Source organism: Camellia sinensis, chromosome 3 (assembly GCF_055761805.1).
Source record: "Camellia sinensis isolate YWXY chromosome 3, ASM5576180v1, whole genome shotgun sequence".
NCBI classification, from domain to species: Eukaryota; Viridiplantae; Streptophyta; class Magnoliopsida; order Ericales; family Theaceae; genus Camellia; species Camellia sinensis.
The window spans coordinates 29355551-29377555 of NC_138963.1; the positions used below are offsets into that span (position 1 = coordinate 29355551).

General features: G+C 37.6%; 1 protein-coding gene and 2 long non-coding RNA genes across 3 annotated transcripts; 2 read left to right on the top strand and 1 right to left on the bottom strand.

Moving 5' to 3' along the window:
- Nucleotides 1–1988: 1988 nt before the first annotated feature.
- On the bottom strand, nucleotides 1989–14441 carry LOC114269980 (uncharacterized). Its single transcript, XM_082917906.1, has 4 exons — nucleotides 14134–14441; nucleotides 13802–13984; nucleotides 6697–7087; nucleotides 1989–2045 (listed from the first exon to the last, which is right to left on the bottom strand). Exons 1-4 carry the CDS (start codon nucleotides 14439–14441, stop codon nucleotides 1989–1991), a joined length of 939 nt encoding a protein of 312 aa, XP_082774032.1.
- Nucleotides 14442–15031: 590 nt separating this feature from the next.
- On the top strand, nucleotides 15032–15720 carry LOC145822429 (uncharacterized). The gene is made up of 2 exons (XR_014363680.1): nucleotides 15032–15066; nucleotides 15196–15720. It is a non-coding gene; the product is annotated as an uncharacterized LOC145822429 (long non-coding RNA).
- A 4310-nt stretch (nucleotides 15721–20030) lies between these two features.
- On the top strand, nucleotides 20031–20733 carry LOC145822430 (uncharacterized). The gene is made up of 2 exons (XR_014363681.1): nucleotides 20031–20079; nucleotides 20209–20733. It is a non-coding gene; the product is annotated as an uncharacterized LOC145822430 (long non-coding RNA).
- Nucleotides 20734–22005: the final 1272 nt, after the last annotated feature.

Genomic DNA, 22005 nt, shown 5'->3' on the forward strand with positions numbered 1-22005 from the left:
CAAAACAATTGGTAAACAATTAGATAAATTGGAAACTAATTTAGATGACCAATATACCAAATCAGCTAAAACTTTAGATCAACCATTACTTAATTTACCTAGTCATCGTTCTAAACGAAATAGTCTAGTTACTACTGACCAATCTACTGTCAAAGCTATTGAACAATTATTTACCAAATTAACTCCTAATGATACTTCTACATCTAAAGATAAAGGTCTTACTGTTTTAAATCAACAACCTATTACTAATACTATATCTGATCAATCTGAAACTGACACTACTGATAATGAACTACATCAATTAGCTCAACAATTTCAACCTACTACTCTTAATAAAATTCACTATCCCAAAGTTAATCCTCAAACTACCAAAAACTGGTATTCTAAACCTACTCCTGTCGACCTCCAATTTGAAGACACAAATATTAGAAATCAATTTTCTGTTTCTGCTAAGAAATTATACGAATGGAATATTGATGGTCTCAGTGAAGATCAAATCCTTCAAAAACTAAATCATTTATCTATGGTTGCCAATAGTTATCTCAGTAATTATCCCCAATACACCCAACCTGAAATTGTTTCTTTACTTACTTCTGGTTTTACTGGTATGCTCAAATCTTGGTGGGAAAAATATCTCACTGAAACAGACCGTGACTCTGTTATTTATGCCAATCAAACTGATGAAAATGGTCTCCCTCTTTTTGATGAATCTATTGGATGTTGTCACCCTGATGGCATTAATCAACTAATATATACAATAGTTCGACATTTTATTGGTACCCCAACAAATATTTATTCTCGAATCCATGATCAATTAAGTAATCTTAACTGTCCAACCTTAAGTGATTTTAGATGGTATAAAGATGTATTTACCTCTCATGTCATGTTACGCGAAGACTGTACTAAATCATTTTGGAAAGAAAAATTTATTAATGGATTACCTAGCTTATTTGCCCATAAAATTAGAGATGTTCTTAGTCAACCCACTGGTGTTATTGAATATGATAATCTCACGTATGGTGATATAATTAGCACTATTCAAAAAGAAGGATTAAAAATGTGTATTGACCTTAAACTTACTCAAAAAGCTAATAAAGATAAACATAAAGCTAAATATGAATTAGGAAATTTCTGTGAACAATATGGTTTACCTCCTGTTGCACCCTCTCGTAGAAAATCACACAAATACTCCAAACATAAATCATCCTATAAACATTCCAATAAAAATAAATATCAGAAGAACTATACACCTTCCAAATCCAATGATAAATTTTATACTAAACCTAACAAGAAATATTATAAATCTAAATCACATCCAAAATCTAAATCTACTAGAGATGTTACTTGTTATAACTGTGGTCAAAAAGGTCATTATTCTAATAAATGTAAAGAAAAACAAAAATTAAAAGATAGAGTCAATCAACTCCAAATTGATGATAACTCCAAAAATCAGTTATATGATATTTTCCAATTAAATCACTCTGTTAGTAATTCTTCCTCTTCTGATCAACCTGATACGTCATCTGATTACCATTCACCTAGTGATAATTCCGATAATGATATTACAATAGGTTGTAATGATGTTTGTTGTAAACCCGTTAAACAAATTACTGTCCTTACCAAAACTACTCAAGAAGAATCCGCTCTAATCGATCTAATTAGTAAGTTAGATGATCCTAAGTTAAAACAAAAATATACAGATAAATTAAAATCCTTATTAATCCATTCAGATTCCAAACCTAAGTTTGATAAACCTATAATCAGTCTATCCAAAACTTTAGAAAGATTTAAAAATAAACAAAAAGAAGTCACCTTACAAGATTTACAACAAGAAATCAATCAGATTAAAAACACAATCAAAGAATTACAACATAAAGATACAAAATTAGAAGATGAAATTATTACCCTCAAACTTGATAAAAGTTTAGATAATTTCCAAACTAATGAACACGAATCCCCTCATGAATCTGAACATGAATCTGATCCTACTAATCCTGATAATTTGATATTTGATAACCGATCACACCACTCTCAATCCAACAACCCTGAAGAAAAACGATTAAGTCTAATCAACAAACTTTACATTCAAAAATGGTATTCTAAAATCAAAATAATTGTCAATGATTTTGAATTAGAATTAATTGCCTTAATTGATACTGGTGCTGATTTAAATTGTATCCAAGAAGGATTACTTCCTACTACATATTATGAAAAATGTCAAGAAAAATTAACTTCTGCCAATGGTACTAAAATGCATATCAAATATAAATTACCAAAAGTACATGTTTGCCAAGATAATGTATGTTTTAACACCTCTTTTGTTCTAGTCACTAATATGACCGATAAAATTATTCTGGGTTCCCCATTTATATATTTACTATATCCCTTTACTACATCTCGTACCGGAATTACTACACATGTTCTAGGCCAACCAGTTACATTTAAGTTTTTATCTCCTCCTGAATTATTATACTTAAATCAATTAAAAGATTGTTCTATTTCTCATCAAATTAACCGCCTTACTCGGCATTTAAAATTTCTAAAAGATGAAATCAATCACAAAAGAATTGATCAACAACTAACTAATCCAATTCTTGTCTCTCAAATCAAGGATTTTCAATTAAAACTCGAATCAACTGTTTGCTCCACTTTACCTACTGCATTTTGGCATAGGAAAAAACATGTAGTTACCTTACCCTATATTAAGAATTTTCATGAATCCCAAATTCCTACTAAATCTCGACCTATCCAAATGAATCATGAATTACTTGAAATGTGTAAAAAAGAAATTAAGGAATTATTGAAAAATCATATAATTCGTCCAAGTAAATCACCTTGGTCCTGCCCCGCTTTCTATGTTAATAAAAATGATGAATTAGAACGAGGTGTCCCTCGACTTGTTATTAATTACAAACCATTAAATTCTGTTTTAGAATGGATTCGGTATCCTATTCCTAATAAAAAAGATTTAATTAAACGACTTAGTCAAGCCGTTATTTTCAGCAAATTTGATTTAAAAAGTGGTTTTTGGCAAATTCAAATCCACCCTAAAGATAGGTATAAAACTGCCTTTAATACACCCTTTGGTCAATATGAATGGAATGTCATGCCCTTTGGGTTAAAAAATGCTCCTAGTGAATTTCAACATATAATGAATGATATATTTAATCCATTTAGTCATTTTTCCATTGTCTACATTGATGACATATTAATCTTCTCGAAATCAATTAGTGAACATTGGAAACATTTAACTGCATTCTTTTACACAATTAAAAGTCATGGTCTTGTTATTTCTGCTCCTAAAATTAAATTATTTCAAACTAAAGTCAGATTTTTACGATATGATATTCATCATAATACTATCCTACCTATTAGTCGATCCATTGAATTTGCTTCAAAATTTCCTGATGAAATCCTTGATAAAACTCAATTACAAAGGTTCTTAGGTTCCCTCAATTACATTGCTGAGTTTTACAAAGATCTTAGGAAAACTTGTCAACCTTTATTTGATAGGTTAAAAGATAATCCTCCTCCTTGGTCTTCTGTTCATACTTCTATTGTTAAACAAGTCAAACAATATGTTAAGTCTCTTCCTTGTCTTGGTATTCCCACTGAACATTCATTCAAAATTATCCAAACGGATGCCTCCGATATTGGTTATGGTGGCATTCTTCTTCAGCAACTTACTCCTCAATCATCTGAACAAATTGTTCGCTATCATTCTGGTGTTTGGAATAAAGCACAATTTAATTATAGTACTATTAATATTATTATTATTATTATTATTATTATTATTATTATTATTATTATTTATAAATTGTGTAATATATTTATAAATTCTACAACCTTTTTAGACTGTTGGTCAATTAAGCAACACTATACATGTTCAAAATTCATCTTCAAGACAATCATAGGTTAGCTATTGTCTAATTTTATTTATTTATTTATGTATTTTTATAAATTGTGTAATGTTTTGAGAAATTTTATAACTTATTTAGACTATTGGTCAATCAAGCAATATCATAAATGTTCAAAATTCATCTTTAAGCCAAACACATGTTAGCTTTCATTTTATGTTGTTTGCTTATTTTTTATACTACATTATACTAGTGTATTTACTTTTCATGGTGTTTTATGGAGTAGGGTATTGGGAGTCCCTAAAGTATCCAGAATCACAACCTTTGTCTTCCTAAGTATCACATAGTCCACAAACTTCTCAAGTCATATATATAAGTTTGAGTTCAAATGAAAAAAGTAATATATATAAGCTTGTAATGTAATTTAGTCAAAAAATTTATTCTAATGCATTTTTTTTCTTTATTTATTTTTTTCCTTTAGGGAATATCACTTAATCTAGTGGGTAACAATCTAATAGAGACCGAACCCTTCTTTCAAAATGAGAGTTCTTTTGATTTTTCTATTTATTCCCAACCGTCTCCACAAAATTGACATGGACATCCACTTTTTAGTTTTCGCTTTGACAATTGAAATTAAAGGTTTTTATAATTTTGTTTGGATGATTCAAAATGGTTGAGACAGATTTTAGGGTATTTGGAAGGAGATTTTTAAAGTTTGGATGCCTCACAATTTTGTTTTGTTTTGTTTTTTTTTTTTTTTTTTTTGGTGTATAGATGTTAGATGTGAATTGAATATATTTTGGCTTTAAGTTGGTTTTTTTTTTTTTATACTACATTTTTTTTTAAAAGTTACATTTTTTTTTTTTGGTTTGATAAATTGATTTGTTCAATTGCATTCCCCCTTTCAATTTCACTTTGATGCATTTAAGCAAGTTTTGAAGTAATCAAAACATGTATGGTTTGTTTGATTTTAATTTCAAAATTAATCTTATAAAAAAATACAATTTAATTTGACAAAAATAAACACCAAAAAACATTTTAAAAATTTTAAAAATTATTCACTATCGAGAAATACGAAATTATATAAAAATAATGAGTGTTATTACTTTATTAATACTTTTTACTAATTAAGTCTATTTGAAAATTATTTGAATTATTTGTTTCAAAAATAATCAAAATGACATAATTTAGCTATTCCTTCTTCCCCTAACACGAATCATAGAATAAAAAGTAAAATGGATTCCAAAATGTGCGTCAACGATTCGTACCAAAAAATCAGACAACCGGTTCGGATATAGACCGGTATAGCGGGGAGAATAAAATTCGCAGCTGTAGCGGCCGAGTCCCGGTACGTAGCGGCCTGAATCGGATACACAAGGCAATACAGGTCGGTTGTCGCTGGTACGGCTGAAAATCAGCGCAGAAAATTGCTTGTGACTCCGATGCTGTTTTTGGTTTTGGATTGCTAGTCTTCGCTAAAGTGAGAGTGCAACTTTGAGGTTCATGAGGAGGTAGTGTTGTCCTTCGGTGGCTTCCGACGTGCTTCAGAATGCTTCTCTGGTCGTGCGCCGTTGAGCGCAGCTTTGAGGCTACAAGAAGCTAGGTATGATACAGACATGTGGCGCAGTGTATATATTTTCTATTTATATTTTATATAAATGTATATTCATAGTTTTGGGCCAAGACATTTTGGTGAAGATAGTGGGTTGTTTTGAGTAATCTGGGCCTATGTGTTTCTTTAACCAACTCATGGGTCTACTTGGTGGTGTACTGTTGTGGATTTTTTTTAAATTGTAAATAATTAAAATTTATAATTGAAACTAAAATAAATATATATTATTTAATTGAAAATGAGTCAAAAGTATTCATACATATCAAAATTTTGATTAAAATGTGACAAATTAAGGCTAAAAGAGTCCAAAAAATGTATAAAATTGAGATTTAGAGGATTGCTAATGATTTTTAAAATTTCACGGCCGTGACACCCGATTCCCGATACGTAACGGCCGATACTACCGATACCAATATTCCGCGATCGATACCGTTATGTTACCCGTTACCGCGATTTAGAACTTTGGCGTCAACCCCTTGTGCCTTGAGCATACCACCTAATACCTAGTTGGTACCCCCTTTATCCTACAGGAATTAATGTAACCCTTTAAACAAAAAAAAAAAAAAAAACACAGAAAGTAAAACGGTGCCGTTTCAATAGCACGGCAGACACAGCTGTGATGGCATCACCGCAGTGACCCTCGTCCAATATTTGGAGGGTTCATCAAAATAACTAATTGAAAAAACTTGTTTAACAAGGCAAATCAAACACTAGTAATTTATTGAATTGCGATAGGCAAAACATACACTGGAAATTTAACAACAATGTAATCTATCTGTGAAATGACTAATTTAAAAAAAACAAATAAAAAAAAATGAAAAACTTAACAACGAGCGAATCACACTCGTTATTTATTGAAGTGCGAAGGCAAAACCCAATGCAATGGGTTACATTGTAAATTAAAGATCGATGGCGAAGGAATTAAAGCACGCATGCAAGCATTGAATTACGGGCGGCGGGCTTTATTGAGTTTGTTGTAATGGATTTAAGAGACTGTGGCTGCTTTTGGCCAAAACAAAAAAAAAAAAACCTCCTCTTGTTTTTAAATTTTTTTTTCCTTTAGTGAATTTATTTTTTATAAAAGTTATGTCAAATTTTTTTTTTTTTTTTTTTTTTGTATCTATCTTCTCGAGACGAATTTAAAACGCGTATTTTTTCAAAACATTTCAAAAAACAATTGAAAAAAAACTGAATGGCCGTTTGAATATAGTAGCTAAGGGCTCCAACCATGGGAGGAAGGGGCTCGACAGCGAGTTCTTGTTTCTCATACTCGTCCACAGCGAGTTCTTGCTTCTCATTCTCGTCCACATAGGGCAGTGGCTTGCGGGGATCCTTGTCAAATGACTTGGCTTGCTCAAGGTATGCGACCATACGCGGAGTGGCAAATAAGCGCAGCTCTTTCGGATCATCACCTCTTGCAGTGAAACGCTGGCGATTATGGGAAGTCTCTAAAGAGAGTGCAAAAGGTCGCCCTTGCTTTTCGTAGATTTCCTTTGGTTCCATCAACTTCGACATCTGTTGCAGCTCAGATTTCAGCATCCCAATCAACGGGTTAGACTCATCATTAACCACGTTCTCCAGCAAGCTTTGGGCTTCAGCGAGCTTCTTGTAGGACAATCTTCACTGTATTTAAAAAGATTAAATTCTGTTGTGTACAAAAGAACAACAAGAATAAAAGAAATAGAGAAAAGGAGAGAATATGTTTGATTACAAAAATCAAACTCAAAATAAAATAAATAAATAAAACCACAGATTTTATTTTGTTACAAAAATAAAATTAAAATCTGATTAAATAAACAAATAAAAACAGAATTAAATTAAACAACTTACTTGGTTAATTTATATGAATAATATTTCTGATCAAGTCCAGTGTTTAACACTGTGTCCTTAAGACAGATTCGTCCTCTCCACGGTGCTTTCAGAATATGGACGTCTATCTCCCAGGATGAAATGATCTACCACAAACAATAGCAGCACTACAAATTGTTTGCCTTACAAACACACTAAGTGTTTATACTCTTTCTTTCGAAAATAAAATGCAGCAAGATGAAGAATAGAATTAACAGAGGTGAAATACGAAATTTCTGAAATTGACAACATCAAATGAGGGTGGTCCTATTTATAGATGTGAAGGTGGCTCTTGGATTTGAATTGAACAGGTATGTGGCTCTTGGTTTTGAATTGAACAGGTATGATACCTGTTGGGTTTTGAATTTCAAACAGATTCAACAATTCAAACAGATAGCAATTACGGGAAGGGCCCTGTTTGGGTGTGCATTAATTCCAAAACAGTTTATTCTGTTTGAAACCGGGAAGGGCCCTGTTTGGATGAACAAAAAATCCAAACTAATTTAATTTGAATTCTGGATTTTATTTTAATAAAAAATAAATTCAAATGTTTTTGGCCCAAAAAGATTAGAAGCCCAACCCAACCACACACCACGCACCCGCGCCCCAGCCCAGCCCAGCCCGGCCGACCGGACGGACGGACGGACGGCGGCGGCGGCGCGCGCGCGTGTGGTGATTTTTGGGTCCAATGGGTCTAGCCCATTTTGCCCATAACCTCTCCCTCTAAAACACTTGGATACCCCTTGGGGCACACCCCAAGTATCTCACCCTAAGCCTTATAAACCCTTTCAAAACCTCCCACCAAAACAATGTGGGACAAGCCAATTTACAACCTTAAGGAATTTCCACCAAAACTCCATTTCCATGGAGCACACTTTGGCTTCAATTTCCCATTCACTCGGCAATGGTTTTGAGCAACCAAATATACCACGTGAATCACAACGCGGCATAGAACGCGTTACCACTTTGACCCGAGTAAATCGACACTCGGGGCCCACCTACAAAATAGACCAAACTTGAGGAAAAATTAACCATTTCCAACAATCCCCCACACGAATGGAATTTGATGACAACGGAAATGCAACAATATGCAGACTTAACGAAAGAGTATAAGTCGAAAATATCTTGCATCAGGATAGGTAGTTTTCGGCCTTGAACCTTCCCTAGTGATAACCTATCGGACTTACTGGCTAACCAATGGACGCGATGCCTTGAATTGTTCAGCCGTTTGTGTAAGCCAAGACAACAGATTTCACACAAAATATCTTCTAACACATCGTGGTTCTCACTGTTGTGTTCATTTTGGCCTTGAACGCACCTGGTTTTCATAAGTGTTTCTAGAGAATTTAGCCTCTTCATTCTCATAGAACCGGCCCCAGTTCAACACTCATATAGGTGATTCTTATTGTGAGTCTCTCTTTATACTCGTCTTGATTTTATGCCTTAATCAAGATATAAGTAATCATTAAAAGCAAAGCTTATCCTTATACCCCTGCAGACAACATATGTTGCAGATATCACTCTCACCATAGGAATGGGTAGGAATTTTAATCCCTTGGTGATTTCTGGTGAGCCATACATAACTTAGTTGTCCCTTTGAACTTAGTTCTTGGGATCTCCAGTCATATAAGTAGGGTTACCATTATGACGACTCTTTATGTAATAGGCTTTAATCCCATCCCCTTCGATGAACTATACACTAGCTCTTTTGTCAAACCTTTTGTTAACGGATCCGCAATATTCTCTTTAGATTTTATATAATCTATTGAGATTATTCCGTTTGACAACAATTGCCTTACGGTATTATGTCAACGACGAATATGTCGTGACTTACCATTATACATATGATTCTGTGCCCTGCTTATTGCAGATTGACTATCACAATGAATGCAAATAGCTGGCACAGGTTTTGGCCACATTGGAATGTCTTCTAAGAAGTGACGAAGCCATTCTGCTTCTTCACCTGCTTTGTCTAAAGCAATGAACTCGGATTCCATTGTGGATCGTGCGATGCACGTTTGTTTCGTGGACTTCCAAGAAACAGCAGTGCCTCCTAGAGTAAAGACATATCCACTAGTGGATTTTGAATCTTTAGTATCCGATATCCAATTGGCATCACAATAACCTTCGAGTACTGCTGGATATCGAGTAAAGTTCAAACCATGATCACGAGTAAATCTTAGATATCTAAGAACTCGAATGATCGCTTTCCAATGGTCTTCTCCAGGGTTACTAGTGTACCTACTCAATTTACTTATAGCATAAGCTATATCAGGACGAGTACAATTCATTAGGTACATTAGGCTTCCAATGATTTGGGAGTATTTTAACTGAGACACTGCATCACCTTTATTTTTCGATAAATAAAGACTGATGTCTACAGGTGTTCTAGCTAAATTCAAATCATCCTTGATAAATTTATCAAGAATTTTCTCAATATAATGAGATTGAGATAATGCATGTCCGTCAGATGTTTTAGTAATTTTCATTCCTAATATAGCATCTGCGACCCCCATATCTTTCATATCAAATCTTTTGTTAAGCATCTGCTTAGTTGATTTGATCATGTTTTGACTGCTTCCAATGATAAGCATGTCATCCACATAAAGACAAACTATGACATATCCTTGGTCAGTGTTTTTAACATAGACGCATTTGTCACATTTGTTTATCTTAAACCCATTAGTAAGCATTGCATGATCAAATTTTTCATGCCATTGCTTAGGTGCTTGTTTTAATCCATAAAGGGATTTTACAAGTCGACAAACTTTCTTTTCTTGCCCTGATACTACAAACCCTTCGGGTTGTTCCATATAGATCTCTTCATTTAGATCACCGTTTAAGAAAGCTGTTTTAACATCCATTTGATGTATTTCTAATTTAAACAACGCTGCTATAGAAATAAGCATGCGAATGGATGTTATTCTTGTCACAGGGGAATATGTGTCAAAATAGTCCAGACCTTCCTTTAACAACAAGTCTTGCTTTATACTTGTCAATTGAACCATCTGCTTTCATTTTTCTCTTGAATATCCATTTATATCCAAGAGGTTTAGAACCTGGTGGAAGATCTACCAATTTCCAAGTATGATTTTGCATAATGGATTCAATTTCATCATTAACAGCCTCTTTCCACAAAGGTGCTTCAGGACCTGTCATTGCTGCCTTAAAGCTTTGAGGTTCATTTTCTAACAAGTATGTCAGAAAATCTGGACCAAAGGATTTTGATGTTCTCGCTCTATTACTTCGTCTTGGTTCATCATTAGTTAAATCCTGTTGGTCGAGACTATTACTAGTCTCTTGTGTTTGATTGTCATTAGTCTCTTGACTTTGTGTACGATCATAAGTTCTTTTCTGTGAACTTAATTCCTGTCCTTGCTTGTAAGGAAAGACATGTTTCAAAAAACACAGCATTCCTTGACTCTATAATAGTGTTCACATTTATATCAGGTATATCTGATTTATAAGTCAGAAACCGATATGCACTACTATTCTGAGCATAACCAATAAACACACAATCTACTGTTTTTGGTCCAATCTTAGTCTTTTTAGGAACAGGTACTTCTACTTTTGCCAAACACCCCCACACTTTTAAGTATTTGTAGGAAGGTGGTCGACCTTTCCACAATTCATAAGGAATGCTCTTGGTTTTCTTGTGGGGTATTCTATTAAGAACATAATTAGCAGACAATATTGCTTCCCCCCACAAGTTCTGTGGTAAGCCTGAACTTAGTAACATGGCATTCATCATTTCTTTTAGGGTTCTATTCTTCCTTTCAGCAATTCCATTTTGCTGTGGAGAATAAGGGGCTGAAGTTTGGTGAATAATGCCATGTTGTGCACAAAATTCATTTAATGGTGCATCATATTCACCACCCCTATCACTTCTATTATAAATCAATGAATTTTTTAAAACAAATTTAAGAAAAAACCAAAATAATTATGACTACTTAAGTCAGAATTAATGTTTTGACAAAATCATATCCTCATAAAAAATTTTGCCTAAGAATCAAACAATTCAAAAACCCATTTGATTGTATACATTCTTGCAACTCAATAACCGAAGAAAATTAAATTATCTCAACTAATGTAAGAGATACACCCCTATATTAATAAAGTGGTTCATGGTTTAACAAATTCTACTACGCAAGTAAAATAATTATTAATGACATCTTATGTCACATATTTCAATAATCAACATAAAAGATTTCTTAAATTACTTCCCAATTAAACGGACCGATATAATTACATACATTTTCATGTTTAAATTTCTCTGGTGTTCAAACACCCATTAAAAATTGATTAGAAATATTCAAATTAACCTGCTTATGTCCTAAGTCGACATAACAATTTATCATTCCAAATCACTTGAAATTATTGTTTAAGAAATAACTTGAGTTGATATCATACATGCATATCAAACGTATCAACTAAAAATAATGAATTTAACAAAATAAATTAATTATGCACGATCCCAACACTTGCATCATGAAATAAAAGGATTCTCAACTCATAAATAAAATCCAACGCATTTAAACTTTAAACTTCAAAATGACAAAATATACCTTCATTTAATAAGTTTGATTTGTACATAAATAAACAAATTAAATATGCATTAAAATGTTCTTGTGAATATATATATATATATATATATTTTTCCCAGCTCAAGTGCAGAAACAATTCAAGACTATGAATCCACATTGTAATAAAAATAAAATTAGTTTGTAAAACTAATATTTTTACTCTAGAAACAAATTCTTCCATGTATACTCACGATGAACTAAGATAAAGTCAAAAGAATTAACACCTTTTCACAAAGGGTTCAAAAAATAAGTGGTCTACCAAACGAAAACATAAGTCACTTATAAAATTAACAGATTGTGACCGAGTCACAAAGTTACATGATTGATTAACAAAATTAATTTTCTAGTTACTAAAACCAGAAAATAAATTACAATACAAAATAATTTTATTTTCCTTGTTACTAAAACTAGTAAAATAAAATACCGAAATAATATCTGATTATAAAAATCAGAAAACCAAACCAAAAATTAATTTTCTAGTTACTTAAACCAGAAAATAACTTATAACACAAAATCATTTTATTTTTCTTGTTACTAAAACTAGAAAATAAAATACCACAAAACTATCTGATTACAAAAATCAGAACAAACACAAAATAATTTTCTAATTCAAAAATCAGAAAATAAATTAAAACACAAAATAATTTTCTAGTTACTAAAACCAGAAAATAAATTATAACAACAAATTAATTTTATTTTCCTTGTTACTAAAACTAGAAAAATAAAATATCACAAGAATTTTCTGTAATACCAAATAATATTCTGAATTGTTAATGACACCAGTATCGTACTACTAGTAGTTGTCAAAGAAAAGAGACAGTATATTACTACTATCTGTCAAATAGCATAAATCACTATTTGTTTTTCCAACCAGAATATTAATTTGAAAACACAGAAAATTAAATACAATGAAGATACCCAAAAAGGATTCTGTCTTAAGATTGTAGGACAAGCTTCACGGTATTTAAAAAGATTAAATTCTGTTGTGTACAAAACAACAACAAGAATAAAAGAAATAGAGAAAAGGAGAGAATATGTTTGATTACAAAAATCAAACTCAAAATAAAAAAAAATAAATAAAACCACAGATTTTATTTTGTTACAAAAATAAAATTAAAATCTGATTAAATAAACAAATAAAAACAGAATTAAATTAAACAACTTACTTGGTTAATTTATATGAATAATATTTCTGATCAAGTCCAGTGTTTAACATTGTGTCCTTAAGACAGATTCGTCCTCTCCACGGTGCTTTCAGAATATGGACGTCTATCTCACAGGATGAAATGATCTACCACAAACAATAGCAGCACTACAAATTGTTTGCCTTACGAACACACTAAGTGTTTACACTCTTTCTTTCGAAAATAAAATGCAGCAAGATGAAGAATAGAATTAACAGAGGTGAAATACGAAATTTCTGAAATTGACAACATCAAATGAGGGTGGTCCTATTTATAGAACACCACGCACCCGCGCCCAAGCCCAACCCAGCCCGCCCGATCGGGCGGTGGCGGCGCGCGCGTGTGGTGATTTTTGGGTCCAATGGGTCTAGCCCATTTTGCCCATAACCTCTCCCTCTAAAACACTTGGGTACCCCTTGGGGCACACCCCAAGTATCTCACCCTAAGCCTTATAAACCCTTTCAAAACCTCCCACCAAAACAATGTGGGACAAGCCAATTTACAACCTTAAGGAATTTCCACCAAAACTCCATTTCCATGGAGCACACTTTGGCTTCAATTTCCCATTCACTCGGTAATGGTTTTGAGCAACCAAATATACCACGTGAATCACAACGCGGCATAGAACGCGTTACCACTTTGACCCGAGTAAATCGACACTCGGGGCCCACCTACAAAATAGACCAAACTTGAGGAAAAATTAACCATTTCCAACACTTCTCAAGAGCACCGTCCCGCTTCTTGTCGTCAGCCATGACTCTTGATTCTTTTATCATCTGTGCAATCCGGAGACGGTTCTCCTCCATCATCACCTCCTCCCTCTCTGGCTCCACGGATGTCCTGCCTGTGCGGCATACGGTAACGATTATAGGATTGGCATCAAACAATTTCCCACCAGAGCTGCACGAGCGTTATATGCATACACATATCCATTATATTTGTCAGATTGATCATCGAGTCAAATTAAATAACCGATCGAACAAACCAAACATAATTTATTCTACTTAGCTAGTAAATGCAGGGATTGGATAATATTGGTACCACCTGACCTGTATGTGTAAGTGATGTTGAGGACATTCGAGCCCGCTGGACTACTAGCAGCAGGGAGAAGAAGGTCCACTATGACCTTGCGTACCTCTTTGTTGTAAAGATCGCCAAATGAAACAGTTACAGAGTCGGCAGCATCGTCCTTGGATTGTGGATAGTTTCCAGCAGACACCTTAACGATTGTGGATTCAACTTTTGTGACAGTGAGCTTCAGATCCTGAACAACCACGGTGAGAAGCCCAGCCAAACACTGGGAAAATGCAATACTAAAATTGTCCTGGTTTCGAACATGTGAGAACGTTCCTCCCATGCTGTGGTTTGCGATGGCATTGAGCACCTATATCAAAGAGTACACGTACGGGAATTACTAAAGGTATTTACGTAGGACAAGATTTTAAAAAAATTTAAAATCTGATTCTATATTAGACTTAATACTTGTAAGAAAAATAATTTTAAAATATTTATATTAAATTATAAGAATTCTAATAAAATAATATATCAAAAATATTAAAACTACAAAATATAAAAATTCTTAAAATCTTGTCTTACATCAGTTATACTAGATACTACAACTTTTGCAAATTTTTCTTAGAAAAATGCTAACCATCACTTCAAAATCAACAGGTTTTGTATATTGATTTTCCCACATCACAGTGTTATAAGGAAAGAAAAATAAAATAAAAGTTTAGAGTGAATATAGCAGATTATGTGGAGTGAATGTGTAGGGATCACCTAATTTACTAAAGGAAGTTCCAATACAATAACCAAATTTACTAGACAGATAATATCAACATCCTTCAAGTATGGATCACCCAAGACTCTAGCTAGCCTAGATTAGTGTACAGCTAGCTGTTAATTCATTTGTAAAATAGATTGCTGAACAGCTAATATCAACATCCTCTTGGTGCTAGGCCCAATGCAATACTCACTCCAAGGTGGAGCTAGGTCGGACCTCGGCCCTATGGCCAACACTTGCTCCGAAGTAAGTCAATCATAGGAGTTCGGCCCAATGTACGAGCGTCACTCCAAAGTGGAGCTAGGCCCAATGCAACACTCACTCCAAGGTGGAGCTAGGTCGGACCTCGGCCCTATGGCCAACACTTGCTCCGAAGTAAGACAATCATAGGAGTTCGGCCCAATGTACGAGCGTCACTCCAAAGTGGGCCGAGCAACATGGTGGACCTTCTGGATGGACAGAACCACTCCGAAGTGGGTTGAGCAACATATTGGACCTTCTGGATGGACAGAACCACTCCGAAGTGGGTTGAGCAACATGTTGGACCTCCTGGTTGGACAACCGTTCTAGAGCAGACCAACTTAGAGAAAGGCCAATTCACTGAAGATCTTTCTTGGGTCCACTAGAGACAAACAACTCTGCTCCTCTCCCTCTGTATGAACATAACGTGGAGACATGGAGGTGCAGAGGGACAAGGAGCATATATGACAGACCTGCGTCTGAATGGCAGGCGGAGTGGTCGTCCTCTTCCAATGAGAGATGTCCGCTAATGAGACAAACAAAACAGACCTGCACCCGAGTGTCAGGCGGAGTGGTCGTCCTCCTCCAATAGGAGACGACCACGAATAAGACACGTTGGACAGATGGCGGAGAGAGAAAGACTTGAACGACAAACAACCTTCTCCTATAAAAGGTGAACACTATTCACTCTGAAGGGATCCGAAAAATCCACACACTTAACACATATACACTCTTTGTATTCTCTCTTTTTCCTCTCCCTGAGTCCCTGACTTTACCATCGGAGGGGTTTCCGACCAAACCCCGGTCGGGTAGCCTCACCGTTTGTTATTCTGTGCAGATCTTCAATTCCCAAAGCCTGCTGTTCATCCACGAAGTTCAACCCTTCTTCATAGTGCGGAAATCACCCCCGCACAATTGGCGCCGTCTGTGGGAAAACCACTGTTTGCTTCGTGACGACCTCCGGCGATGGGAATCGAAGATACACCCCATTCTGGGCTAGCAGAGAGGACTCCAATCACAGAGAGAACCAAAGATAACGGTCCAGCATTCCCTAGAAGGCATGAAGACCTTGCAGACCTTAACGAATAGAGCACCGATGTAGTAGAGCAACGTCATGTCATCGTCGGCGAGTCACCCCAACATAGCTCCCTTGATAGAGACAACCGCGACCAAAGGGAGAGAGTACCACACTGTTCTATGACAAGCTCTGGTGAGGGGAACGAAAGAGATACCTTTGTTGCCACTGTGGAAAAGGACTTTGTTGACAGAGAAGACAAAGGATAACAAATTAACACTTCGAAGAGTGCCGGAAAACTAGATCTGCACTAATGGATATAGAGAGACCAGATCTGCACCGACAGATGAAGTCTAGACACGACGTACACCACTGTACTATTGTTTAGTCGTTCTAATGCCTCATTCTAAAGGACTCCGATGAAAGAGATGATGATCGATAAAGGACTATATTTTATGAAAGTGTTGGAGGACCAGATCTGCATCGAAGAACAAAGTCCAAATATGATGGAACACCACCGCATCATTGTTACTGACTCGTCTCATCATCTAGACGGAAGGACTCCAACTGGAGAAGACGAATGATAAAAAACCAATAATCCTAACAGTGTCAAAATACTAGATTTGTATCAATACTATTCAATTGTCCCACCGACTAGACGGAAGAACTCCAATGATGGAGAAGACGAATGACAAAGGATAGATGCTCCTGAGTCTTCTGAAATATAAGATCTGTATTGACGAAACAAAGTTTAGATGTGGTGAAGCTCTACCATATCCTCGCAATTGAGTTGTTCCATTTATTGGAAGGAAAGACTCCATTGATGGAGAAAACAACAAACAAGGGTATGGTACAACCAAAACATAAGTTTGGGTTAATCCCAGCCGACTACATTGATGTGGGCCTAACAAAGGTCTAGGCCGATCCCAGCCAACCCCCTTAGTGTGGACCTAACAAAGGTCTGGGCTGATCCCAGTCGACCACCTTGACGTGGGCCTAACAAAGGTCTGGGCTGATCCCAGTCGACCACCTTGACGTGGGCCTAACAAAGGTCTGGATCGATCCCAGCCGACCACCTTAGTGTGGGCCTAACAAAGGTCTGGGCTGATCCCAGTCGACCACCTTGACGTGGGCCTAATAAAGGTCTGGGCTGATCCCAGTCGACCACCTTGACGTGGGCCTAACAAAGGTCTGGACCGATCCCAGCCGACCACCTTAGTGTGGGCCTAACAAAGGTCTAGGTTGATCCTAGTTGACCAGTTCGATGTGGGCCGAACAAAGGCCACTCCGATATAGGCCGAATAGAAGCTAGGTTAAACCTAACTGTCCACCCCGAAGTGCGACGAACGAAAGCCACTCTGAAGTGTGCCAAACAGAAGTTAGATCGAAGCTAGTTCTTCACTAAGAGGTGGGTTGAATAGAGGCCACCCAACGTAGGCCAAAAAGAAGATAGGTTCAACCTAGCCGTCTACTCCAAAGTGTGCCGAACAAATGCCACTCCGAAGTGGACCGAACAAGAGCTAGGTTAAACCGAGCCCTCTACAATGAAGTCTGAACAGAAGCTAGGTCAAAGCTTGCTCTCCACTCCAAAGTGGGATAAACAGAGGTGTAACCGAGTCAAGTAACGGCCGAACAATGATGATCGATTGGGGGCAAGACAACTAATTCAATTAAGGCCAAACGGGAAATATTGCAAGGTTTCCCTATTATTGCTCGACTGGAAGAGCAACTTAACTTTTCAAAGGCATAAGGCGAAGTCTAGTCGAACAACGAACAATGTAGGGCTACATCCTTGTTGCTCGGCTAGGGGCAAACAGCATAAACATGAAGAAATTGAAAGTTCGAGTTACAAGTCCAACACTTGGCAAATTTCGAAGATACTTTATTAACTTAAAGTTTCATTACAAAAGGACCTCAGCCTAACGAAGGTGATACGAAGTGGAAGAGCTACAAAGAGGGATGAACAATAGAGGTTGGTTGGATGCCCAACGCCCACTTTGAAGCGAGCTAAGCAATGGAGGTTGGTTGGACTCCGAACGTCCACTTCGAAGTAGGCCGAGCAGCAAAAGTTGGTCAAACGCCCAACGCTTGGGCCGAGCAATAGAAGTTGGTCAAACGCCCAATGCTTGGGCCGAGCAATAGAAGTTAGTTAGACGCCTAAAGCTTGGGCCGAGCAACAGAAGTTAATTGGACGCCCAACACCAATTTTGAAGTGGGCCGAGCAACGGAAGTTGGTCGGACGCCCAATGCTCACTCTGAAGTAGACCGAGCAACAAAAGTTTGTCGGACGCCCAATGCCTGGGCCGAGCAATAAAAGTTTGTCGGACGCCCAATGCCTGGGCCAAGCAATAGAAGTTGGTCAGACGCCCAACGCTTCGACCGAGCAACAACGGTTGGTTGGATACCCAATGCCTACTCTTAAGCGCGCCGAGCAATGGATGTTAATTGGATGCCCAACACCCATTCCGAAGTGGGCCGAGCAACGAAAGTTAGCCGGACACCTAATGCTCACTTTGAAGTGGACCGAGCAACAAAAGTTGGTTGGACGCCCAATGCCTGGGCCGAGCAATAGAAGTTGGTTGGACGCCCGACGCTTGGGCCAAGCAACAAAAGTTGATCGGACGTCCAATGCCTGGGCTAAGCAGTAGAAGTTGGTCAGACGCCCAACGCTTGGGCCGAGCAACAAAAGTTGGTCGGACACCCAACGACTGGGCCGAGCAGCAGAAGTTGGTCAGACACCCAATGCCTATGCCGAGCAACAAAGGCTGAGCAATGAAAGTTGGTCGGACGCTCAATGCTCACTCCAAAGTGGACCAAGCAATAGTGGCTGATTGGACGCCTAACATCCACTCTAAAATGGACCGAGCAAAGGAAGCAAGTTAAAACTAGCTAAGCAAGACCAAGTTTCATAGCTCGAGTAAACAACCAAAAGATTGACAACAAACAAAGTTGGAAGTGCAACATTCTACCAAATAAATACACTACAAACAACAAGCAAAGGTCGAAGGAGTGCAGTGCCCGACGAGAGTCAATATTATCGAAGTCGATACCAAGACTATAACGACTATGTGCTAGACAACTCTCAAGATAAGAGGTGCTAACATTGACAGTAGCTTGGTGGTAGAGAAACCGAATTAAAAAATGCAGACTCGCAACGCCAAAGCTGCTAGGGCCGACCAGGCAACTCGGTGTTGAAAAACAAAAATTATGCAAACAAGCTGCTACGGCCAACTAACTAAGTGACGGACAATCCTTAAGCTGAAGGTAAAACGACCGACTAATATATGAAGAAACGAGCTGAACAAATGGACGTGTTAATCATGTCCAAACAAGAAAATGGTGCATGATCCGCATGACCAAGCAATGTTAGCAAGCTATGCTTCGAGACCGAGCAGAGTGGAGGGGCAGGACTTGGTCGACCAAGCATTGAGACCAACCCCAATTTATCTCTTACAAGTAGGACCGAGCAAAAAGATAGCGAATGTCTTTCAAATTAGAACAAAGCTGCGATAAAGCACACTTGGCCTGCTTTGAAGCGTTGCTGTGTTGCTCGGCCCAATCGACGAACACTGCAAAAATATATATATATATATATATATATATATATATACTATTCTGCATATATATTTTTTTCAAGTCAAGCAATGACGCTCAGCCGACTGAGAAAAAAAAAAAAAAAAAAACACCAAGCTAGACAATTACGAGGCTAGTGAAGACACATTTAGTTTGGGGGCACAACCGAGCTACAAAACATTGGGCAGACGCATACGTTAGACCGAACAATAATTTTTAATCCAGCTCATGGAGCTCAAATTAAGTTGTGATCACCCAAACTTCGAAGTTGGTGACAGAATTGGCTTCCGCTTTGCCAAACATAAGCGCAAGCCAGGGGGCAAATGAAGTGGGTGAAAATTAATCAAGTCTTGGTGCTAGGCCCAATGCAATACTCACTCCAAGGTGGAGCTAGGTCGGACCTCGGCCCTATGGCCAACACTTGCTCCGAAGTAAGTCAATCATAGGAGTTCGGCCCAATGTACGAGCGTCACTCCAAAGTGGAGCTAGGCCCAATGCAACACTCACTCCAAGGTGGAGCTAGGTCGGACCTCGGCCCTATGGCCAACACTTGCTCCGAAGTAAGACAATCATAGGAGTTCGGCCCAATGTACGAGCGTCACTCCAAAGTGGGCCGAGCAACATGGTGGACCTTCTGGATGGACAGAACCACTCCGAAGTGGGTTGAGCAACATATTGGACCTTCTGGATGGACAGAACCACTCCGAAGTGGGTTGAGCAACATGTTGGACCTCCTGGTTGGACAACCGTTCTAGAGCAGACCAACTTAGAGAAAGGCCAATTCACTGAAGATCTTTCTTGGGTCCACTAGAGACAAACAACTCTGCTCCTCTCCCTCTGTATGAACATAACGTGGAGACATGGAGGTGCAGAGGGACAAGGAGCATATATGACAGACCTGCGTCTGAATGGCAGGCGGAGTGGTCGTCCTCTTCCAATGAGAGATGTCCGCTAATGAGACAAACAAAACAGACCTGCACCCGAGTGTCAGGCGGAGTGGTCGTCCTCCTCCAATAGGAGACGACCACGAATAAGACACGTTGGACAGATGGCGGAGAGAGAAAGACTTGAACGACAAACAACCTTCTCCTATAAAAGGTGAACACTATTCACTCTGAAGGGATCCGAAAAATCCACACACTTAACACATATACACTCTTTGTATTCTCTCTTTTTCCTCTCCCTGAGTCCCTGACTTTACCATCGGAGGGGTTTCCGACCAAACCCCGGTCGGGTAGCCTCACCGTTTGTTATTCTGTGCAGATCTTCAATTCCCAAAGCCTGCTGTTCATCCACGAAGTTCAACCCTTCTTCATAGTGCGGAAATCACCCCCGCACAACCAATATGAATGAAATTATATTTTTTCAATACAACGTACCCTCGAATCGTGGTCTGCGCCAAAACCAAATGTGCATACGGGCACATTGCCGATCGAAACTCGGGCAGCATCACCACCTATGGTTTGCCAGCCGTCGGACATAAGCATAATGCCAACTGCACGCCCGCTAGTAAATCTGCGGCCATTGAGCACTTTTAAGCCCGTTTGAAGACCAGCATAGATGTTTGTGCCACCGTTAGCAACTAAAGCATTGACTAGATTTTCAATCTCCCCTTGAGAATTTTCAGTTATCTACCGCAATGGGCACAACCTGTGGGAACCCCTGTTGAATGTGACAACCGACAAACGATCAATCGGGCTAAGTTTCTTGATCATGAATAGCATGGCAATTTTCATTTTTTCTAACTTCTCTCCCTTCATGCTATCACTGACATCTAATACCGTCACAAGATCCACTCCGGATCTGTCGTTGCCGGATCCTACCCCAGTGAGCTCCAGCATCACCTTGAATTTGCTTTCTTCCAGTGGTGCCATCGTCTTGTTATTAATGATTGTCACCTTTGTTTTTCCTACTAGGATTGCTGCTGCAGGTTTTTCTCCTGAAATATGCCATCATCCCCAAACTCAAATTAACAATCAACACAACATTCTAGTATGCTATAGGAGTTTATACAGCCGATAAGGTGCAGAAAGTGTTGGAAATGAACTTGCTACACGTGATACATTGTGCAGAAGCATGGCAGCTTCATTGGAGCTTCCATGGTCAAAGGGTCAAAGACTTAGACATGAAGAAGAAGAAGACTCCGGCCATAATTTACAGATAGCTCCAGCCATGCTTTCACACTGGTAAGACCTTCTACAAATAGCTCAATTACTAGCTTAGATTTATATAACCTGATAGAGGAAAAATCTCTCTCTCAGACATTGAGAGATTTGAGAGAATATTTTGGGAATTATTTTTTTTTAGCTT